Genomic DNA, 18,890 nt, shown 5'->3' with positions numbered 1-18,890 from the left:
AGTGATTCCAAGTTTTTCAGGAAGAATGTTTTGTAGCAATTGTTCGTATTAGACCATCTCAGTAAATACCCTTACTAAAAACTAATTGTTAGCTACTGGTTGATTGTTAATAGGAAGTATACTGGTGGGAGCTTTATCAAGTAGCAAATAGAGGTAATCTCAGCATTTGTCCTAGAACCTGAAAGAGCAGACATCCTCTGGGGATCCAGGGTGTCAGTCCAAGTTGGTGATATAGAAAAAGAGCCAGGATATATGTGAGCCAAAACTGGAATCTAGGGCTGATCAATTCCACCACCAGCCTTCTATTCTCTGGGCCACCTATTTCTTTCTTATCTGCCCACGCTCCAGCCCATCTAATTTGGCATTTGGTTACCAACATGACCTTCCTGCTGGGCATATGTTCCCACAGTGTTCCTTACTGTTCCCCTCTAATGGTTACCAGGGCAGAGCTAGACCTGCACCCCATGGTTCTGTTACCCCCAGCTTGCTCTCTCCCACCTCTAGGGTCTGCTCCACCCCTCCCACCAATCCCTACTTGTTAAAACCCTGACTTGCCTTGAAGAACTTCTCATTTACATTCTTTGTCCAAATGTGTGGCACCCCTTCCCCCAAACTTCTTCTTTTGCTGGTAGGGAAACCTACCAAAGCCCACCTCAAACCCTGCCACACATCTTCTTGGAGAAAACTTTCTTGTAAGACTTCCTCCAAAAGGGGTACGTGGGTCTCCCACCTCCCTTCTTTTCAGTTTTTTGCAAGTAATCAAATGGTTTGTGCTGGCACCAGTAGCATCTCTGCAGCCATTGTGTGTAAATGGCCTTGGGGATGGTGCATCCCTGCTTGCACATTTCCTTGTCCTTGTCCAGTTGACTGTACCTCCTTCTGTTTCTCCATCCCCCTTTCCAATTCATTTATTTGAGGGAATTCTCTTTATCCATGACAGGGATGAAGATACTGAGTAATGCGGAACATGGTTCTTGCCACCATCCTGCTCAAACCCTGCCCCCCACCCCAGGGCTATGAAGCATGGAAGCAAAGCCATTTCCAGTTGGCCATGTACCTACCCCACCCCACCCCCATTACATGTTGACCTCCATTCTCATTTGTTCTCTCATTCACGTATCCACTTGCAACCAAACATCGGGGCCCACCATCTCTCTACACGACACAAACCAGGTCACCACAAACACTCCCTGCCACCACCACCTCCTCTGCCACCACCACCACCACCGCCGCCACCACCACTTTCGGCCACAAAAGAACCCACGCTTTGGTTATTTGAATGCTTTTTTAATTAACTAGTCTGGGCAATACAACACAAACTGGTTCTCTCTCTTCTAGAGAGAGAGAGAGAGAGAGAGAGACACTTAAGGCACTTGAGAAGAAAAGCAAGTGGATGGCATTCTGCTGCTCCTGTGTGCCTTGCCCAAATCACAATCACAAACCAAAACAATTCAGTCTAAACAGTACAGAACATTTTGAGCCTGCCCTCTGAGGAAAGTAGGGTCAGAGAAAAACCTAAGGCACCTGCCGCCACCCATACAGAGATGAGTGAGGCTACCTCAGGTGGTGGGACCAGACAGCTTATGAGCAGCCAGCTGAGCAAGGTGGAGGTTCTGCATGGGTCAAACCTCAACTCTCCGTGGGCAGAACTGTACTCTATCTTAATCTTTTGATAACTAACATGAATCAAAAGGAAACACAATCTAAAAACAAGAGAAGCAACCCCAAACCTTATCCAAGCATTTCCCACAAATCATGGCAATGCAAGCTAGAGCATCAGACAGTGCATAAAACGCAGTGGCAGTGTCTGGCTCTCTGATATGTAACCTCACATGTTTGGAGGGGAGTAGTGAGCTGAAGCAGTAGAACTGGCTGAGGGAACGTAGCTCACCTGGGCATTTGGCATTGGACCCGAATTCAGAGCACCATGGATTCGGGGCGAGTTGCCATATGCACCCGTCTGATGCCAAGGGGTAAGATAGTGATAAGCAGGAACCATAGAGACATAGGGGTCGTATCCTTGCATGGGCTGCTGGCCATATGGGTCTGGCATGACAGGATAGTAGACAGGCCCAGTGGGTGGCGGTGGCTGCTCAGAGTTGCTGTAGATACCTAAAGACACACAAATCTCACATAAGCCATGCAGACAAATATACAGACACTCACCTGAGATCACTCTCACAGCACACATGGAGGCACAAACAATTCACCCTTTCAGCTGTGCACAGGGGAAAGCATGCTAGACTGGGAGTCAAAACTGGAACTGCCACTTACTCTATGTGACCCTGGGCAAACCATTTAACTCCTCTACGTCCGTCTCCTCAGCTGTTGGACCTCTGAGGGCTCACAAATCTATGATCCCATAGTAACAGAGGGACCAGGCCAATGGGAGCAGAAGGAATCTGGGTAAGCTCACATGAAGACCTTAAGGGCAATGAGATCTCAGCAGATTCTTGTGGGAGCAGACTTTCTAATATAGCCCAGAGATCGGGCATTTATAAATGTACTCTGGCCCTTCGGTCACTGGATTCAGAAAGCACCATGTTTAAGCCCAGAGCTCGCAGGAATAGTCCTAGAAAGGGCTAGAGGTCAAGATCCAACCTCCCTTTGTATGCTGATGGAAATTCTTTCTCTCCTAAGCAATAAGCTATCAGAACCAGCCAAAGGTTGATGACTCAACCCCAGTGGGAAAAAAATGCCTCCATCATGGAAGCTTGGTACAAATGCAAGAGGCCACTGGGCTGGTTTCAAAGCAATCGTTTAGAAAGCTGACCACAAGAGAGCCAGCCACTCTCTTGTAATCAACTCCAGAAAGATCCAGAGGTCCTTGATCTACCAAGGTCGGCAGCCCCTCAGCTGACTTCCTTTTGCCCATTGCCCTACAAGTGAGGCCCCAAGTAAGGCCAACACACTGGCTATAACTGTTCTGCCACAATGCAGGGAATTCTGTGCTGGTGCATCAATCCAACAGACTGCTAGGGGCCCAGGGATTAGTGCCCTATGACCTCAGGGTCTGGCAAAGCCCTCATCTACTGGGAAGAGCAAAGGATCAAGAGCCAAGGGGCAGCACCACCAGCCTTCCCTCATACCATGTTAGCCCTTGCCACAGCCCCTCTGCCCCCAACATGCAGGGATAACGCTGCAGCAAGCAGCACTCTGAGCCCTACCTGCCACTGCACGGCCTCTTGTATACTCACTGCCAGCTGCTGTTTCAGAAGAAACCTGCTGGTTATCAGCCCTGCCCATGTCATTGTACACTTGGGACCCCACGTGGTCTACCACTGCCACATGTTCAGGATAAACAGGATAAGCTTCCATGTGCTGAGCAGGCACTGCTGGGGGGGGTGGTGGCAGTGGCTGCTGTGGCTGCTGTTGCTGTTGTTGCAGATGGGGCATGTAGACCATGGAGTGCCAGTAACTCTGATGGTAGAACTTAGGAAAGGGAGGGAAAGAAGAGCTCTTTAATCCTTCAAGGCCCTACTGTTCTGACAACCACAAGTAGATTGCGAGGGCCACAAGGGGAGGCAATTCCTTCTGGCCACCTCCATGTCTTCTACAGTGCCTGGTTTAGCCCAATACTTAGTAAATAAAAGCAGCATTAGCCAAACACACAGCGCTGGTGATGGGAAGAGGTCATTGTAGAAGGACTCATGCACCTAAGAGTGCCCAGCAGTACACCAAGTTCCAATCCTGCCTCAGATAAGTACCTACTTGAGAACAGAATCTCACAGCATAAAAAGGGGAACAAACAATGCATTCATTTGATGACAGACAAGTCATCTCACAGCCCCAAGTCTCAATTTTCTGCGTCAGTAAAATGGGCACAATATCAGCACTCAGCTCACAAAAGTATAAAGTATAAAAGAAATGTCTGTAAAATACTCAACAAGTCTTAAAAATCTCAATTGTGTGCCCTTAGCAACACTGTTCCCCCTCTTCAGAGGATGCCACCGACCCAACTCCAAAGCAACAGGAAATAACCCCAGGGGACAAAAACTGAGCAAATGAAGTCAGGCTCCATGGAAGCCAGCCTCCAGTTTCCAGAAGGTGATGAAAACTAGCAGGCCAAAAAGTTACAAACACGAGGGGAAATGCTTTCTGGATAATCCAAGGCAAAGGAGAGAAGGCTGCACCATCACCATCACCATCACCATCATCACCACCACCACCACCACTTGCATGGGAAGTAAGTGGGGTCAAGAAAAGGTAGAAAACTAGCAAATGCCTGGGCTAACAGGCAACTTGGCTATGTTCTGCATACATAGCAGGTTGTGGAGGTGCTTGAAAAGGCAGCTGCTTCAGGGCTCACTCCCCCCTCAGGCCAACCCAGCAAGCCATTAACAGATAGAGAGATGGAGGCAACTCAAGAATCAAGTAGATTCCTCCAGTAGGAGCTTGGACAGACAGAAAAAAACCATCTAGAAAAGTTACATTTAAATGTCTTCCAAGAACAGAAAACCTTTCCTAGTTTTGATCTAAGGCAGGTAACAGTCTGTGCCTGTTTAGTATGAACCCTTAAAAGCTCACATGTGCCCGTGAAACTTGCTTTCCCCTAGCTACTGAGAGCCTTCCAAATGATGACCTATTCTAATGGTTTTATGCTCAGTCACTGCAAAGAAAATGTCCTCTGTCAGCCATCACTGTGGATAGCAAAAAAAAAACTCCGTCATGGAAGTAGGAAGATGAGAGTTCAAATCTGACCTCAAACACTTATTAGCTGTGTGGTCCTAGACAAACCACTCTATGGGCTTCAATTTCCCCCTCCGTAAAACCGGTGATGATAACAGCAGCTACCTCCCAGGGCTGTTGTGAGGATCTTAGCACATTGCCTGGCACACAGTAGATGCCATATAAATGTTTGTTCCCTTCCCCTGCACAACCCTCAGAGTAATAGACTCAGAAGTACTGAAGGCTGGGCACAAATCCTCTCTCACCACTTGCTGTGTCACTTCCAGTGAAACAACTGACATCAGTTTCCTCGTTTGTCAAATGAGGAAATGATACTGTGCTACTGTATAATACTGGACTGCTTTTATTGTCATGCAGCTCAAGGAAGAAAACCTAGATCAGAGGCTTTGAAAAACAGGCGGCATTTCTCAACACCAAAAGGCGAAGGGCCCATTTTTCTTTTTGCCACCTAGGAGAAGGGAAGAACTTGTCAAGCCATATATGTCAGCAGGTCCAAGGCCCAGTGCCAACACAGCAGCTCCATGCTTGACCCCTAGACTGGCCAGGTCAGCCCACTTGGGCACAGGACCTGCTTTCCTCAAGGCCAGAGTCACTAACCAATTTCCTAATGCCCAGTTAAATAAGACTAAAACAAGCCAGAAGAAAACAGGAAATGCCTCCATGGAGCCAAGGCTAAGAGCCAGCAGAGTACCCCCAAAGCTCTTACCTGAAGTCCCAGGTTAAAGTAATACTGCAACACTTTGGTATCTGCAATGGAAAGAGAACAGGCTTAGCTAGTCAGGCATACATGCATATATGAAGTCCACAATCTCAAATAAGCAGGGTCCTGAGAGCTTCTTAAGGAAGCTGACTTGAGTGCCATCTTCCAAATGAAAACTGGGCCAAGCTTTAGCAAGCTCCCAGTGAAGAGCAGCCAATTAGCTGGGCTCAACTCAGAGATCCGAGTTGTTCTTTAGCTGTCCCCAAGGGAGAAGGCATCAGCTATGCTTTTTGGGTCCTTGGATAAGGTGCCACCAAAATTACCATGAATGTTAAGGCTCTAGTTCAAGGAAGGAGCCATCAGTCACCAGTGGCTCACAGCAAGCAGCCCCTGGCCAGGCCCCATGGTCTGCCACTGGCCTGGAATGGCTTTCTATCACCTTCCTGGGGGCTCTGAGCAGAGCAGACAGGACCTTAATAGCGTCCTCTACCTCCCCTATGTTCCCAACTATAGAAGAACTTTCTCTGAGGGTAGGATGAGGGCACTACAGAGGAGATGAAAGGGCATTAAGGGGAAGCTTCAAATGGCTAAGGAGACTGAGAAAGCCCAGCCTGTCCTGTCCCCACAAAGAAGGCACAACTTGCTTAAGCTGAATCTGGGAGGAAATCCGGGATTCTAAGGGGCAGAGATGTGGAATGAAAGCATTCCAGACATGGGAGCAGGGTAGTCAGTGCAAAGAAAGGGAGATGGGAAATGTCTGGACTGGAGAGTATGTAAAGGAATGTACAAGAAGAACGTCAAACAGAAGAATGTTAATTTGATCCTAGAAGCCATTGGGGAACCATTTGGAGTTTCTCAAGTAGAAGAAAGACACAGGCAAACCTACTGGATTAGAAGAGAGAGACTTGAAACAGCCAGACCTGGCAGCAGGTTGCTGCTGTAACAGGACCAGTAAGAAGAGATGAGAGTCTGTGCCATGCTGGCAGCTATGAGAGGGGGGCCAGAATGCAGGTAGATGATGGGAAGAGAGGAGAGGGGGAGAAAGAGGAAAGAGTTGAGCATGTCGAAGCCCAGGATGACTCCTTGACGCTAACAAAAATAGTGAGAAGGGAGAATTTTTACTTGAGGGGAGGTAGAAAATGAGGAGCTATTTTGGGTATGTGTAGTTCAAGATGCCTACAAGAAGGATGTGCACCTGGATCTTAGGGATCTGGATGTGGGATCTGGATGTCACATGTATTGAGATAACAGAACCCATGCACGGGAGCCATTTCGAAAAGAAGAAAGAGCCCAGGCTGGAGCATCATGGGACACCAGCAGTGAATGGGTCTGACTCGGAGGAAGATCTAGCCAAAGAGACCACAAAGCGGATAGAGACAGAGAAGCAGAAACAGCATGGCACAGGATGACAGGGGGTCAACAATTTATGTCCATGATGGAAAGAGGCCAAGAAAGGCAAGAGTCAACGGCAACATGAGAGAAAACAATTTCAGTGGAATAATGAGGTCAGAAGGCAGATGGTAGAAGGTTTATTTAGGGAAGAGAGAGGTTGGAGAGTGGGGGCACCAAGGGGAAATGGCTTTTTCAAGGAGTTTAGCTAAGCAAGGCACAGGAATAGTAGCTTCTACCAATGGGTATAAGGATGGGAACGGAGTGGATCTATTTGTAGGCAGCAAAGAAATAACCAGCACATGGGAAGAGAGCAAAGATTACATGGTGGGGATGATAATGGGGACAAAGCACTGGAGAAGAGCAGATAGAAAGGGATTGTGGGTACATGAAGATGGGGGAGACCTAGGCAAGAAGGTCCTAGAGAGGAGTAGAGTGGAAAATGAGATCAAGTGCATATGAAAAGAGGAGAAAAGGGCAATCTCAAAATGTGGAGGAAAGTGCCATGGAAAGCATGAAGAGAGATGTTTCAAAATTCCCACTATGGTGATTAGGATAGAAAATTCATTAGGAGAGGGCAACAATACATAGAGAAATGAGCCAACTGTAAGGAATACAAGTCATTCCCCAATTGTTAGTGGTCAAAAGATAGGAACAGGCAGTTCTCAGAAAAAGTAATTAAAGCTCTCTATAGTCATGCAAAAAATGCTCTAAATCATTGTTAATTAGAGAAATGAAAATTAAAACAACTCTGAGGTACCACCTCACATCTACTAGATTGGCTTATTAAGACAGAGAAGGAAAATGACAAAACGTAAGAGGGGATGTGGGAAGACGGAAACACTAATGCACCACTGGAGTTGTGAACTGATACAATCATTCTGGAGAGCAATTTGGACCTAAGCCCAAAGGGCTGTTAAACAGTACACACACCTTTGACTCAGAAATACCATTACTAGGTTTGCATCCCAAAGAGAGAAAAAAACAAAAAGGAGAGGGGCCTATGGGTACAAAAATCTTTAAAGTAGCCTTTTTTGTGGGGAAAAAGAACTGGAAAGTGGGGGGGGGTCTCCATCAATTGGGGAATGACTAAGTAAGTTCTAGCATATGATTATAATGGAAGAAATGGCAAGCAGGAGGAGCTCAGAAAAACCTGGAAAGTTTTATAATGAACTGAAGCTGAGTAAAGTAATCAGAACCAGGAGAACACTGCACAGTGACAAGAATACTGTACAATGAACAACTGTGAATAACTTAGCTATTCGCAGCAACACAGTGATCCAAAACAATCCCAAAGGACTCGTGATAAAAAAATGCCATCTGCTTCCAAAACAAGAACTGAAGGAATCTGAATCCAGACCAAAGCAGACTTTGTTCATTTTCTTCCCTATTTTTTGGTTCAAGTTTTCTTCCAAGAAAGGATTAATATGGAAAAATATTTTACATGATTGCACATGTAAAATCTATATCCGATTCTTTACCATCTTTGTGGGGGGAGGAAGATTTGAGATACAAATTTGTTTTTAAATTGTTGGAAGCTATTTTTATATGTAATTGGGGAAATTATTAAATTTTTTAAGTGATCACGGCAATGATGAAAACCAGAGGGGAAGGAGAGACAGATGGAATTCCAGCAGGGTTTGAACACCAGGATTTTCTGAGTTCTTGCTCATGGAATTGAATCACTTCTGCATTAAGATAATCTCTGTGCAGTGGAGATAAAACAGAGGAGTGAGACACAAGAGATGAGCAGACTGAGCAATCAGAAGGGACATCAATCCACAGGTCAAAGTGCCCTAGAGAGAAGACAGGAATTGTGGCAGAGAGGGAAACTGAGAGCCGAGGACTGATTTCACTAAGAAAGGAAGAAGAGTGTCCAGGGAGCCAGATGATCACCAACAACCAAGAGCTGGGTAGAGGAGATCCAGACAAAAGCAGACAGGGTGAGTGACAAAGGAGAAGGATGCTGCATGATGGTGAGAGAGGAACAAGGAATACTCCGATTCCCCCAAAGGTGGGAAAGTCTGGTAGGATGAAAAGGATGGCCAGGGATGTATTGTCAGCCAGGTTTCAGTGAGTGCCAGAAGATAGAAAAGGCAAAAGAACAAGAGGTCTAAAATGGAAGCAAGGGAAGGCAGCCCAGAGAACACAACTGAGATGGAGGAGAGAGGGAGAACGGGGTCAGGAAGGGAAGGAAAGGGTGTCCTGTGGCAGATCAGAATCTCTTGGAAGGGATGAGTACAAATGGAAGCATGATTTCTAAGGTGTCTCCTAGCTCTTGAACTGTGATCATATGCTAAGTCATAGATGGATGAGGATTTGGGGTAGCAAAGGGCTTTCCATCCTGAAGAATCCTAACTGCCCACATGGATACCCTATCTCTACATGACAGATTCAAAGCAGTTCCTAAAATCCCACTGCAAGTGCTCAGGAGCAAACTGATGACAACTCAGATAACACTGAGAGCCCCAGGGTCCATGTGTAGACCATGTCACAGACACAGAGTCTACCATTATGTCAACTCCAGGAAAGAGCAGAAGAGGAAAAATCTGTGGAAAATCTCTGCCAATCAGGTGGGCAGAACTTGCCAGGCTGCTTTTGATCCCTGCTGGCTTTATCAGCTTAAGTCACTGGTGTTCAAGGAAGATCTCTCAACATAATGAGATTCCAGTGAAAACCCAATTTCTTTACCTCGAGGTAGGTCGCTGCCATTTGGATCATACGAGTAAGGCGGTGGCACGGGGATGCCTCCAGATTCTCCCATCTCACTAGGTGGGGCAGCTGCCGCAACAGGAGAAGGATAATAAGAAAATGTTGCTGATGGAATTGCTGTGATGGAAGGAATGATTCATGGTCAAGATCTGCCGGGGGAAGGGGGTGGGGGGAGTGGAGCAGTCAGCAGGCAGAAGCTCCCGTTCCAGGAAGCTCATCCACCCAAATTCCCTAGGAACATGTTGTCAATTCTCTTCCCAAAAAAACAAGCTCCCACTGGCTTTCACTTTAACATCAATACTTTCTAAAATATCCCTCCCCTTTCCCACCATCCACCTTAAATGAGAATCCATCAAGGGAAATTAAGTGACATCAAGGAGAGTAGGAAACATTCTGTAGTCAGTCCCCCATCTTTCCACTGAAAGGCTCATATGATTACAGATGTCAAATCCCAAAGAAACTTGGAGCTCAATGAGGTTCTATTGCCCAAGGTACCCACATTCTAAGTGGCAATGTCAAGATTCAAACCTGAGGGGGGCAGCTGGGTGGCTCAGTGGACTGAGAACCAGGTCTAGAGACAGGAGGTTCTGGGTTCAAATCTAATCTCAGACACTTCCTAGCTTGTGTGACCCTTGGCAAATCACTTGACACCCCCCTCCCCTTGCCTAGCCCTTACCACTCTTCTGCCTTGGAACCAATACACAGTATTAATTCTAAGACTTAATATGAGGGTAAGGGTTTTAAAAAAAGATTCAAACCTGAGGCCTAAGACTCCCAAGTCTAGCCCTCTTTCCAATTTACCTCACAGTATTCCTTCATCTCTTCTATGGGATTAAGAGAAAGTTACTGCAATTACTCATGCCTGTTACTGAGCTGGTACCAGAAATGGACCCTGTTTGGTTATACCTAAAACACTCCAGATAAAACAAGCCCAGGGCTCAGGAGGAGGGAACTACAAGTTCACAATGACTGAACAGTATCCTATCACAGTCAGCAAAGCAAGCTACCTGGTATTAAGCAAGGGGTAAGTGGGGAGAGCCCCCAAGTGCTCTGTCCTGGCCAGAAGGCATCTTGGATGCTTCATTCCAGTCCTGCATTTCAGGAAGGCTACAAAGATGTCAGAGAGTACCCAGAGGAAGGCAAGCAGTACAGTGAAGGGTCTTGAGAGTATGCCATACAAAGAGCAGCTGAGCCCCCAGAGAGGAGATGACTCATGGAACTGAGAGCCATTCTCCAGCAGGAAAAGGGAAAAGGGATTAGCCATGTCCTACTTGGCCTTGGAGACAAATTGGGGGCCATAGGAGGGGGTGGGATTTCAGAGGGCTAAGACCCTGGCTTGACATTCAGGAATGATTCCCTCAAGAATCAGAACTGCCCCAGAGTACAATGGACTGTCTTGAGTGGTAGTGAGGCACCCCACACTGTAGTTTGGATTTTTTCTCTCATTAGGATCACATATTCGTGTCCTTAAGTGAAGAAGGAATACTTGGGACAGAGAATTCCTATCCACATGTAACTTAAAGCAGCTGGCCTTGGAAAGGAGGAGGGAAGGAGGGCCCTTTCCTGCATAGAAGGCTTCAGTTGGGTGGGCCTTTATTGCAAGCACTTGCTCAGTGGCTTAGAATGGACCTGGTACTAACCTACATCAGTATCCTCCTCCCTCTCTCCCCCAAAGCACAGAGCCCAGTGGGAGGGGCCCATGCAACCAGCTCCAGATAAGCCCCCAGACTGCTGAGGCTCAAGCTTGTTTCTCTAGTAAGCAATAGGTGAATGGAAGATAAGGAGAGCCAGCATCCTGAGCTCAGTGCAAATAAGGCACCTCAGGGCCTGGCAAGGTACCCAATGTGCCAATAAACATTGGCCTCAATGCTAAGAGGGCTAGGATATAGCCCTTGGGGAGGGGGGACTTAAAATGGAAGACTGAGCTTTCTTCTCATTCTCTAGAATGGGGCCTGTGGCCAATATCTTTCAAAAAGATGAAGTGCATGTGTGGTAATGTGATGCAGTTTGATACATGCAAGTGCATTTGCCAGAACTGCAGAATTCCCCTGAAGTAGCCTAGAGGAAAGGGAACGGGCTCCACTCTGGCAAAATGGAGCCTGTAAATAGACAAAACCTGGTCTAATAATCATTGCAAATAGGGGAGGACCAAATCTACTGTCTACCCATCATCACTGCTTTCCCTGGCAACAACTCAATGTGTTTTTGGTTTCCTCTTTGTCCTCTCCTCATGACAGGGTCTAAATATTAGGCCTCATAGCCACCCAATCCAGTAGACCTCGCTTCTTGATTCCAGTTACAGACCATAAGGCCATTATGGCTGAGGCCTGCGAACAGTTCTGATCATTTCCTCCCAATAATTTGAAAAAGCCCAGCTTGTCTCCAGTCCTTGCACAGAGAAGTGTATCATTTGCCCAAGAGAGTGACAGGAGTTCTGGTTTAAACGTTCAGAAATTCCTGGGGGAGCACTAGAAGGGCTGATGAATTTGGTTTTTCCCCAAGAACAGCTTCTTGAACAAAGCCTTTTGCTCTCATTTCTTGTCAAGAAGCTTTAAGCCACAGCCCATTTTAAGTGAAGCCTTCAGAAGTAGGTATTTAAAGATAGCTGATGTGTGGCTCTGATCTCAATAGGAAAACAGGAGCCATTAGCCACAGGCCGAGCCAAAGCATGGGAATCTCAGAGGCCCATGGAGTCAAGGGCAGGAAAGAATGTGGAGGGAGGATAATTTCACCTGGGCCCACCTCCACTTCTCCCAGTGGAGCTGGGAAGGGAAAGCTTGTCGCAGAGTCCACAGCACATACATGGCTGTTCCCAAATGGCTTCTCTGGATCTCTCAGGAGAGTGAGCACTCCAGAACAACCTTGGCTGTGGCACCATCTCCAACATACCTGTTTGGTGGCTTGTGTGTGGCACCATGGGAGATCAGGTCTCTAAGAAAGGAAACCTCCCCTAACTGCCTGTCTCCACAGGTGCTTCCTCAGCAAGCAGAACCCTTTAATAGCCTCAGATCTCCAAGAGAAGACCAGGAACTTGCAGAGACAGGGATCTCAAGAGCAAAAAACCCCACCATGAACTTGGCTCTTTAGGAGGGGCCCTCAGAGTCTCAATGGCCACACCAAACTTGTCTAAATGAATCTTGCACAGTTGGTTTTTGGGCCCATGGCAGAGCAGCAGCCAACTCAAAATGGGCTAATTGTGGGAAAGGAGGGAAGGGAAAGAAGGAAGGAGCTAGAAGCAAAGTATGAGGAGGGCAATGAGGATAGCCCAGAGTTTGACATCAAGGAAACCAAAACACTCAAAAGCAGACCTAGCAAACCCTCGCAAAGGGCGGGGCAAGTTAGCAGAGGGTACATCTTCCTCCATAACCTCAAAGACAGTCAAGGCCAAGCAAAAGTCTCACTGATTCACCTCCACTGGATTCTTGCTGACTCCATTGCAGTGTTGGCTACAGACAACACAATCCTTGGAGCCAAGAGTTCATTGGCCCACTTCACTGGGGGGCATATGTATGTACACGCACATATACACATATATGCCCCGGGTAGGAGGCCGAGCCTTCTCAGGCTGTAAGCACAATGACCCACCTGGACGGTTCAATGAGGCTGGAGCCATGAAGAAAGGCTGCATAGAGGCCTGTGGAGACACAGAAGCTACAGCAGTGGCGGTGGCAGCAGCAGTCTGATTTGATGAGCAGCTAGGTAAGACAGCTGGTGGCATGGAACTTCCACAAGAAGTTGGAGATACCCCTGGTGGACTCATCAGCATCTAAAGAGAAGAAAGGAAAATCTACGAACACAAGCTCAGAGTGCAGGTGTAGCTGACCTCCAGGAAACAATCACTGCTTTCTCAGAATGAACCCAAGGAGATGGGCTATGATCAATGAAGGCCAGATGCACAATGGGAAGGGACCTCAGAGACTACAGTCCTGACCTCTACCCAAAGACAAAGCACAGACAGCAGTGACCGGCCCACCAGCCTCTGCCCTGATCAGACTTCATCTGTCTGATGAACCAGGTGTTTCTGGGTACTAGATTTTAAGGAGGACAATGAGAAGTTGAGTCTAGATGTTGAAGGGTACAGTGGTCAAAGGCATGGGAAGAAATCAGAGAGGGGTTAGGGGAAGGCATCTAGGATCTGTAAGAATTGCCACGTGGAGGGCCTCAAGCTGCCCTCTGGGCTCACTCTAGAGAGAAGAGTTAAGACCATTGGATGATCATCTATACAATGTAGATTGAGGCTGGATGTCTGTTCCAAAAAGCTGCCCTCCTCTAAGGCCCCTTCCAGACAGCTCTCACTCCCTGTGTAAAACAAGGCATTTGGTCCTGATGAGTTCCAAGGTCCATTCTGCTACAATAGCAGTGACCTTTTGTCCCCCCAAAGCAGGGTCTTTTTGCAAAATGACTAAATGACCTTGCAGTGGCCAGGACTAGACTGCATCTGCGGGAGACAGTCCTGGCTCCCAAGAGCTTCTGAGGGCACTAGAGCCTTAGGAACAAGTAGCCAGAGGGCTAGTTCAGCAGGTACTTACTCCCTAGTCCCACTGGGATGGCAGCGGTGCAGAGGTTAATTACTTTTTTTTAAAACCCTTACCTTCCATCTTAGAATCAATACTATACATTGGTTCTAAGGCAGGAGAGCCATAAGAACTAGGCAATGGAGGTTAAGTGATTTGCCCAGTCACACAGAGGGAAAAGGTCTGAAGCCACATTGGAACACAGAACCTCCTGGCTCTCTATCTACTGGGTCACTTGGGTACCCCCTGGTTAATTACCTTTTGAGAGTAAGTGTAGGCAGCAGTATCTGGAGGAGACAAAGAACATGGTCTTCCATCCTGGAGAGTCTTAGAAAAGAAAGCAAAGTCACAGAAAGTCACAAAGGATGCAGAAGCCTAAGCATGGGGTATTTTGACAGCAGAAATACAGCACAGTAAGAGTGGAGAGAGAGCCATTGCTAGGCCTCTGCCATATATTAAGGATTTAGTCAATACGTACTGTGTGCGAGGCACCATGGGAGGGTCACTGCATGCCCTTCTGCAAATCATGACCTCTGGCCTGCTCCCTGGGCCTAGAAAGCATCAGGCTGCCGTGGCCATGAGGAATGATGCCAGCTGGGGCACTGCTCCTGCCTACTGGGCCGACAATGTCTCTCTAGCTTGGCTTTTACCTAGTCTGGTTTGTGGGAGCAACATGGAAATACTGTCACCATGGCCAAAACACTGATTGTTAACTTTCTCATTAGGAAGGAAACAGGGAGAACAAAACTTTTTATAAACTAAATCTGTTTTCCGTCAGTCCATCCATTGCACAGACGTGTTGGCACACGATCCCATCTAGTGCCTTGATTCCTGACACATCCAACACTGCCTTGCAGGATCTGAGAATGTAGTCCTTGAGTTGTTATAATTAAAACAAGGTTCCTTTTTGGTAAGATTGCCTCGTAAATGGAGACACATCAAAGACCCCAGGCGTCTAGCCACCTGGAGGGAGAAGAGGTGACACCTTAGTGCCTCCCCAGCCAGCTGTGACCTCAGGCTTCTATGACTTCTTACACAGGTTCTAGATCTTGATTTGGCCACACCTCTCCTGCCTGCCTTTAGACAGCTAAATTCTGATGAATTCCGGAAGGTGGTCTAGAGGCCAAACACAAAGAACAAACCACCTGGCAGCCTCCAAGTCCACCACCCCTTGGCCTAAGGGCAACTAGCCATGAAGGACCTTGGTCTGAGGGATGGCTCTAGAGGAAGAATCGAGGGGCCTCCAATCCAGATGCTTTGGGATACACTAAAACAGCCATACCCACTCCTGAGAGACAACCTGGATTTCTCAACATAGGTCCATCGCATGAAGTATTTGGGGAAAAGCCAACCAGGCTTGTAGAGGAAAGCTCCTATCACACACACACGTAGATCACTACAGGACTATTGGATTTTTTAAATTACAAACCTAAAGTCAACACAGATTTAACAAGCTGGCTTTGCAACTAGCTAGAGACAGCATGGTGCCAGTGGGCAGAGAGGCAGCTCCAAGCCAGAAGCTCCAAGTTCTAATCTCACCTCAAATACACCCTGGTTGTGAGGCCTTGGGCAGGATTCCTCACCCATCAGGGCTCTAAGCCAGAGGCATGAAACATGGGGTCCAGGTTTCTATCCCAGATTAACATAAAATTAGGAACTATTTCACCACCAGCACCCCCCCAAAAAAGAGAACATGTTGCTGTCAAGGTCAATAGGTGGTCTGCTGGGATCTGAAGGCTCTTGGAAACCCGTTTTTATCTGAATTTGACCCCACCAAGGCTATGAGAGGAAGAAAATGTGCCTGCCTCCATTGGTACAGTGTGTCCACTATGCCAATGATGTTACGGGGTTAGTCCCAATCCCCAAGTTCAACACAAAATGTCCCAGCTTGCTGGCCAGCTGCCCGCCCACTCCCTCTGTCCCCACTGAAATTCTGCTTCTTCATCTCCATTCACTCTGTGCCCCATCCCAGAAACGCTTTCCAGCTCTCTCTTGCCGCCTGTTCTTTGGCTGTCACCACCTAAAGAATACTACCACATGTTGACAATCACTTTCTTCAAGCAATCCCCAATTCTTTTGGTGCTATTATAAATGTGACTGATGGCAAAAGCTCTCTGGACTCTTATCTCGACTTATGCCAGTGAAATGAGTGCGGGAGAAGGGGAAAAAATCTCATGTTGTGAAATTCTCTCTTGTATCACCAAGACATGGACTAGAACTAGAACTGAAAAGGCCCTCAGAGGCCAGCTAGATCAACCCCATCAGTGGACACAGGAGCAAAGTGCAAGGACCAAGGCAGCAAAGGGCTTGCTCAGGGTCACAAAGGCTGGGAACAGTAAAGAATGGATTTGAATCTACAGCTTCTGATTCTAGAGCCAGGCAGGCTTCTCTCTCCTGGCCCACCATGTCCCCCATTTGGTGAGGTTCAGCAGCTATGATCAATGGGGTTTCCTTTTTACAAATCATCTACCCAAATCCTCTGAACACATATCCCTTGAGCCTGGGAATTCGTTGCCTTTGCAAAGTTTCAATACTTTCTTCTCTGAGACATCAGATGTCCTTTCCTGACTATGGCCCATAGGCTCTTCTTCCCCCACCACCCCAGTCTCCCTGGTGAGTCCTCTGAGGTCTTGATGGAACACGGCAGGGATCAGAAAGCAGCAGCTACCTTGTGGGGTCAACACATAGGTCCTCCTGACTCTGCCTGCTGAACTTCGTGTGTGTGGCTCTCATTCTGACGAGGAGAAATGCCAATACACCTCCGGTCCCCAAAATGTTGTGCTCAACAGACCCAAATCATCTTCCCTCCTGATCAATGAACTCGAATGCCTTTGCTCCTCTTTATCCACCCACATCCCCCACCCTGCTGGAATTCCCTGTGGTCCAGGGTGAGCAGGGGCTCCCAAAGCCCTAGCCCTCATGAAGCTAAGCAGTTTGCCCAAGTCCTTCTGAGGTTCCCTATTCTCTGGCTAGGTGCCACCCAGCTTGGCTGGCTGAGCCCTCTCAATTTTTTGCTAAGCAGCAGTCGTGACCAGACCCTCCTTGCAACGGGTTCTAAAACCTGGCACTCCAAGTCTACCTTCATCCTCTGGGTTTCCCTCTGCACTTGTGTATCCCCTGCTAGAAGAATGATTTTATTCAATCCTCAGTTCACTGGCAGTACATTAAATACCTAAAAAATTCATTTCTCATGATATTGGGTAGACTCATCATTAATTAAAGTCATGTATCCTTCTAGGGAAATTTATTCCCCAGTATTTGGTGGGTTTTGTTATTTTAAATCATTCTTGAATGGCTGCTGTGAGCTGATCTTTTATCTAGCAGTTTTACTGAACGCGTTTCTTCTCCATGTCTTGGTTGAGATTGAATGTTCTAGGCATACAATTATGTCCACTGCAGAGACTGCTATTTGGACCTTGGCTCTTTTTTGTTTCAGGTGGGATTTGGGTGGGGGGAGTTTGGGGGGAGGAACCTATGTTTCATCAGAATGGGGAACTCCCAAGTGCAGAAACTACCCATCGATGCTAGTCACCAACTTAGTCTCAGGAGAATTGCAAGAGACACAGAGTTAGTTGAAGATGATTCGCCCATGACTGCAGTCAGTATATGTCAGACACAGAACCTGAGCTGGGGACCTAGACCATACTGCCTCGTTTCTATGATAATCCAATTAAGAGATCCTTCCTGTCTCATGACCACTGAACTGTGAGCCAAAATTTCTTGTGCATTCATTCCTAGTCTTCTTTGTGAATTTTTTAGATCTTTATCTTGTATTCACATTGACCCTAGCCGTGATTCCAACACCCTGAAATGAGCCATATATGTGGCCATGAGGAGCCACGTTTAATGAAATACCTCTACTGGGAATTCATAGTGCACTTGCTACTCCCATCTGGTCACTGCTTAAGCTTCTTTCTCCACAAGATGGGATCTGTCTAAAGGGTTAGCTTCATGACAGGTAGGTAGCACAGTGAATAGAGTTCCAGGCCTGGAGTGGGGAGGACCTGGGTTCAAATTTGACCTCAGACACTTCCTAGCTGTGTGACTCTTGTCAGATCATTTAACCCCAATTGCCTAGTCCTTGCTGCTCTTCTCTCTTAGAATTCATACTAAGGCAGAAGATAAGAGTTTTAGAAGAGAAATAAGAGCTTTTAAAATGAAGGGTTAGGGGGGCAGCTGGGTAGATCAGTGGATTGAGAGCCATGCCTAGAGATGGGAGGTCCTAGGTTCAAATCTAGCCTCATACACTTCCTAGCTGTGTGATCCTGGGCAAGCCACTTGACTCCCATTGCCACTCTTCTTCTGCCTTGAAACCAAAACATAATATTGAAGGTAAGGTTTTTAAAAAATAAAATAAAATAAAGGGTTAAGCTTCTTGTCCTGCCAATTTGGGAAGCTCATTCTTAGAGCTAGTCTCCTATTTGTTCTCAATGCTATGTCACATTCCCTCAAAGCCAGTTTCTTTAGCCGTTAGTCTCATTCCTTTGTCATTTCATTGGTGTTTCAAGATCACAGCGTGGAGATTCCCTCCACCTATGCAGATTGGCAATGTATCTGCCGATTATCATCTAAGAGCTTGTGGGCAGGCATTGAGAGCTTTAAGGAACTTGCCTGTGGCTCTGGGACCAGCAGCATTTTCCCCAAGGGGTCTCAGAAACCAGTTTTTTCAACCAAGAACTTTTTGTTTGCTACTTCCTTCTAATTCTCAAGTTCCTAATATGCTCTTCCTTATTTCCCTTGGGCTCTTCTGCTTTTCTAGTGTTTGCAGGCCCAGGCTTATCTCACTTGTTCATCTCCATTTCACCTTGTATTACTAGAGTTCACTTCAGAGAGAGGAAGGTGGCTTGAAGAGCACAAACTGGACCACAGCCTTGGAGACATGGCAG

General features: G+C 47.0%; 1 protein-coding gene across 1 annotated transcript in view; it reads right to left on the bottom strand.

Moving 5' to 3' along the window:
• Positions 1 to 1,273: 1,273 nt before the first annotated feature.
• The window catches only part of LOC103098000 (putative bifunctional UDP-N-acetylglucosamine transferase and deubiquitinase ALG13), a 37,708-nt gene continuing 20,091 nt past the window's right edge, over positions 1,274 to 18,890 (bottom strand). Inside the window, exons 19-24 of the mRNA XM_007507549.2 lie at positions 14,263 to 14,331; positions 13,076 to 13,256; positions 9,470 to 9,559; positions 5,396 to 5,436; positions 3,168 to 3,432; positions 1,274 to 2,112 (exon numbers count right to left, since the gene is read on the bottom strand). Of these exons, the coding sequence (XP_007507611.2) occupies positions 1,829 to 2,112; positions 3,168 to 3,432; positions 5,396 to 5,436; positions 9,470 to 9,559; positions 13,076 to 13,256; positions 14,263 to 14,331 (930 nt within the window). The 3' untranslated portion in view covers positions 1,274 to 1,828. The remainder of the gene's footprint in view (positions 2,113 to 3,167; positions 3,433 to 5,395; positions 5,437 to 9,469; positions 9,560 to 13,075; positions 13,257 to 14,262; positions 14,332 to 18,890) is intronic.

Source organism: Monodelphis domestica, chromosome X, assembly GCF_027887165.1.
Source record: "Monodelphis domestica isolate mMonDom1 chromosome X, mMonDom1.pri, whole genome shotgun sequence".
Lineage (NCBI taxonomy): Eukaryota > Metazoa > Chordata > Mammalia > Didelphimorphia > Didelphidae > Monodelphis > Monodelphis domestica.
This window is presented reverse-complemented; position numbering and strand designations above follow the sequence as displayed.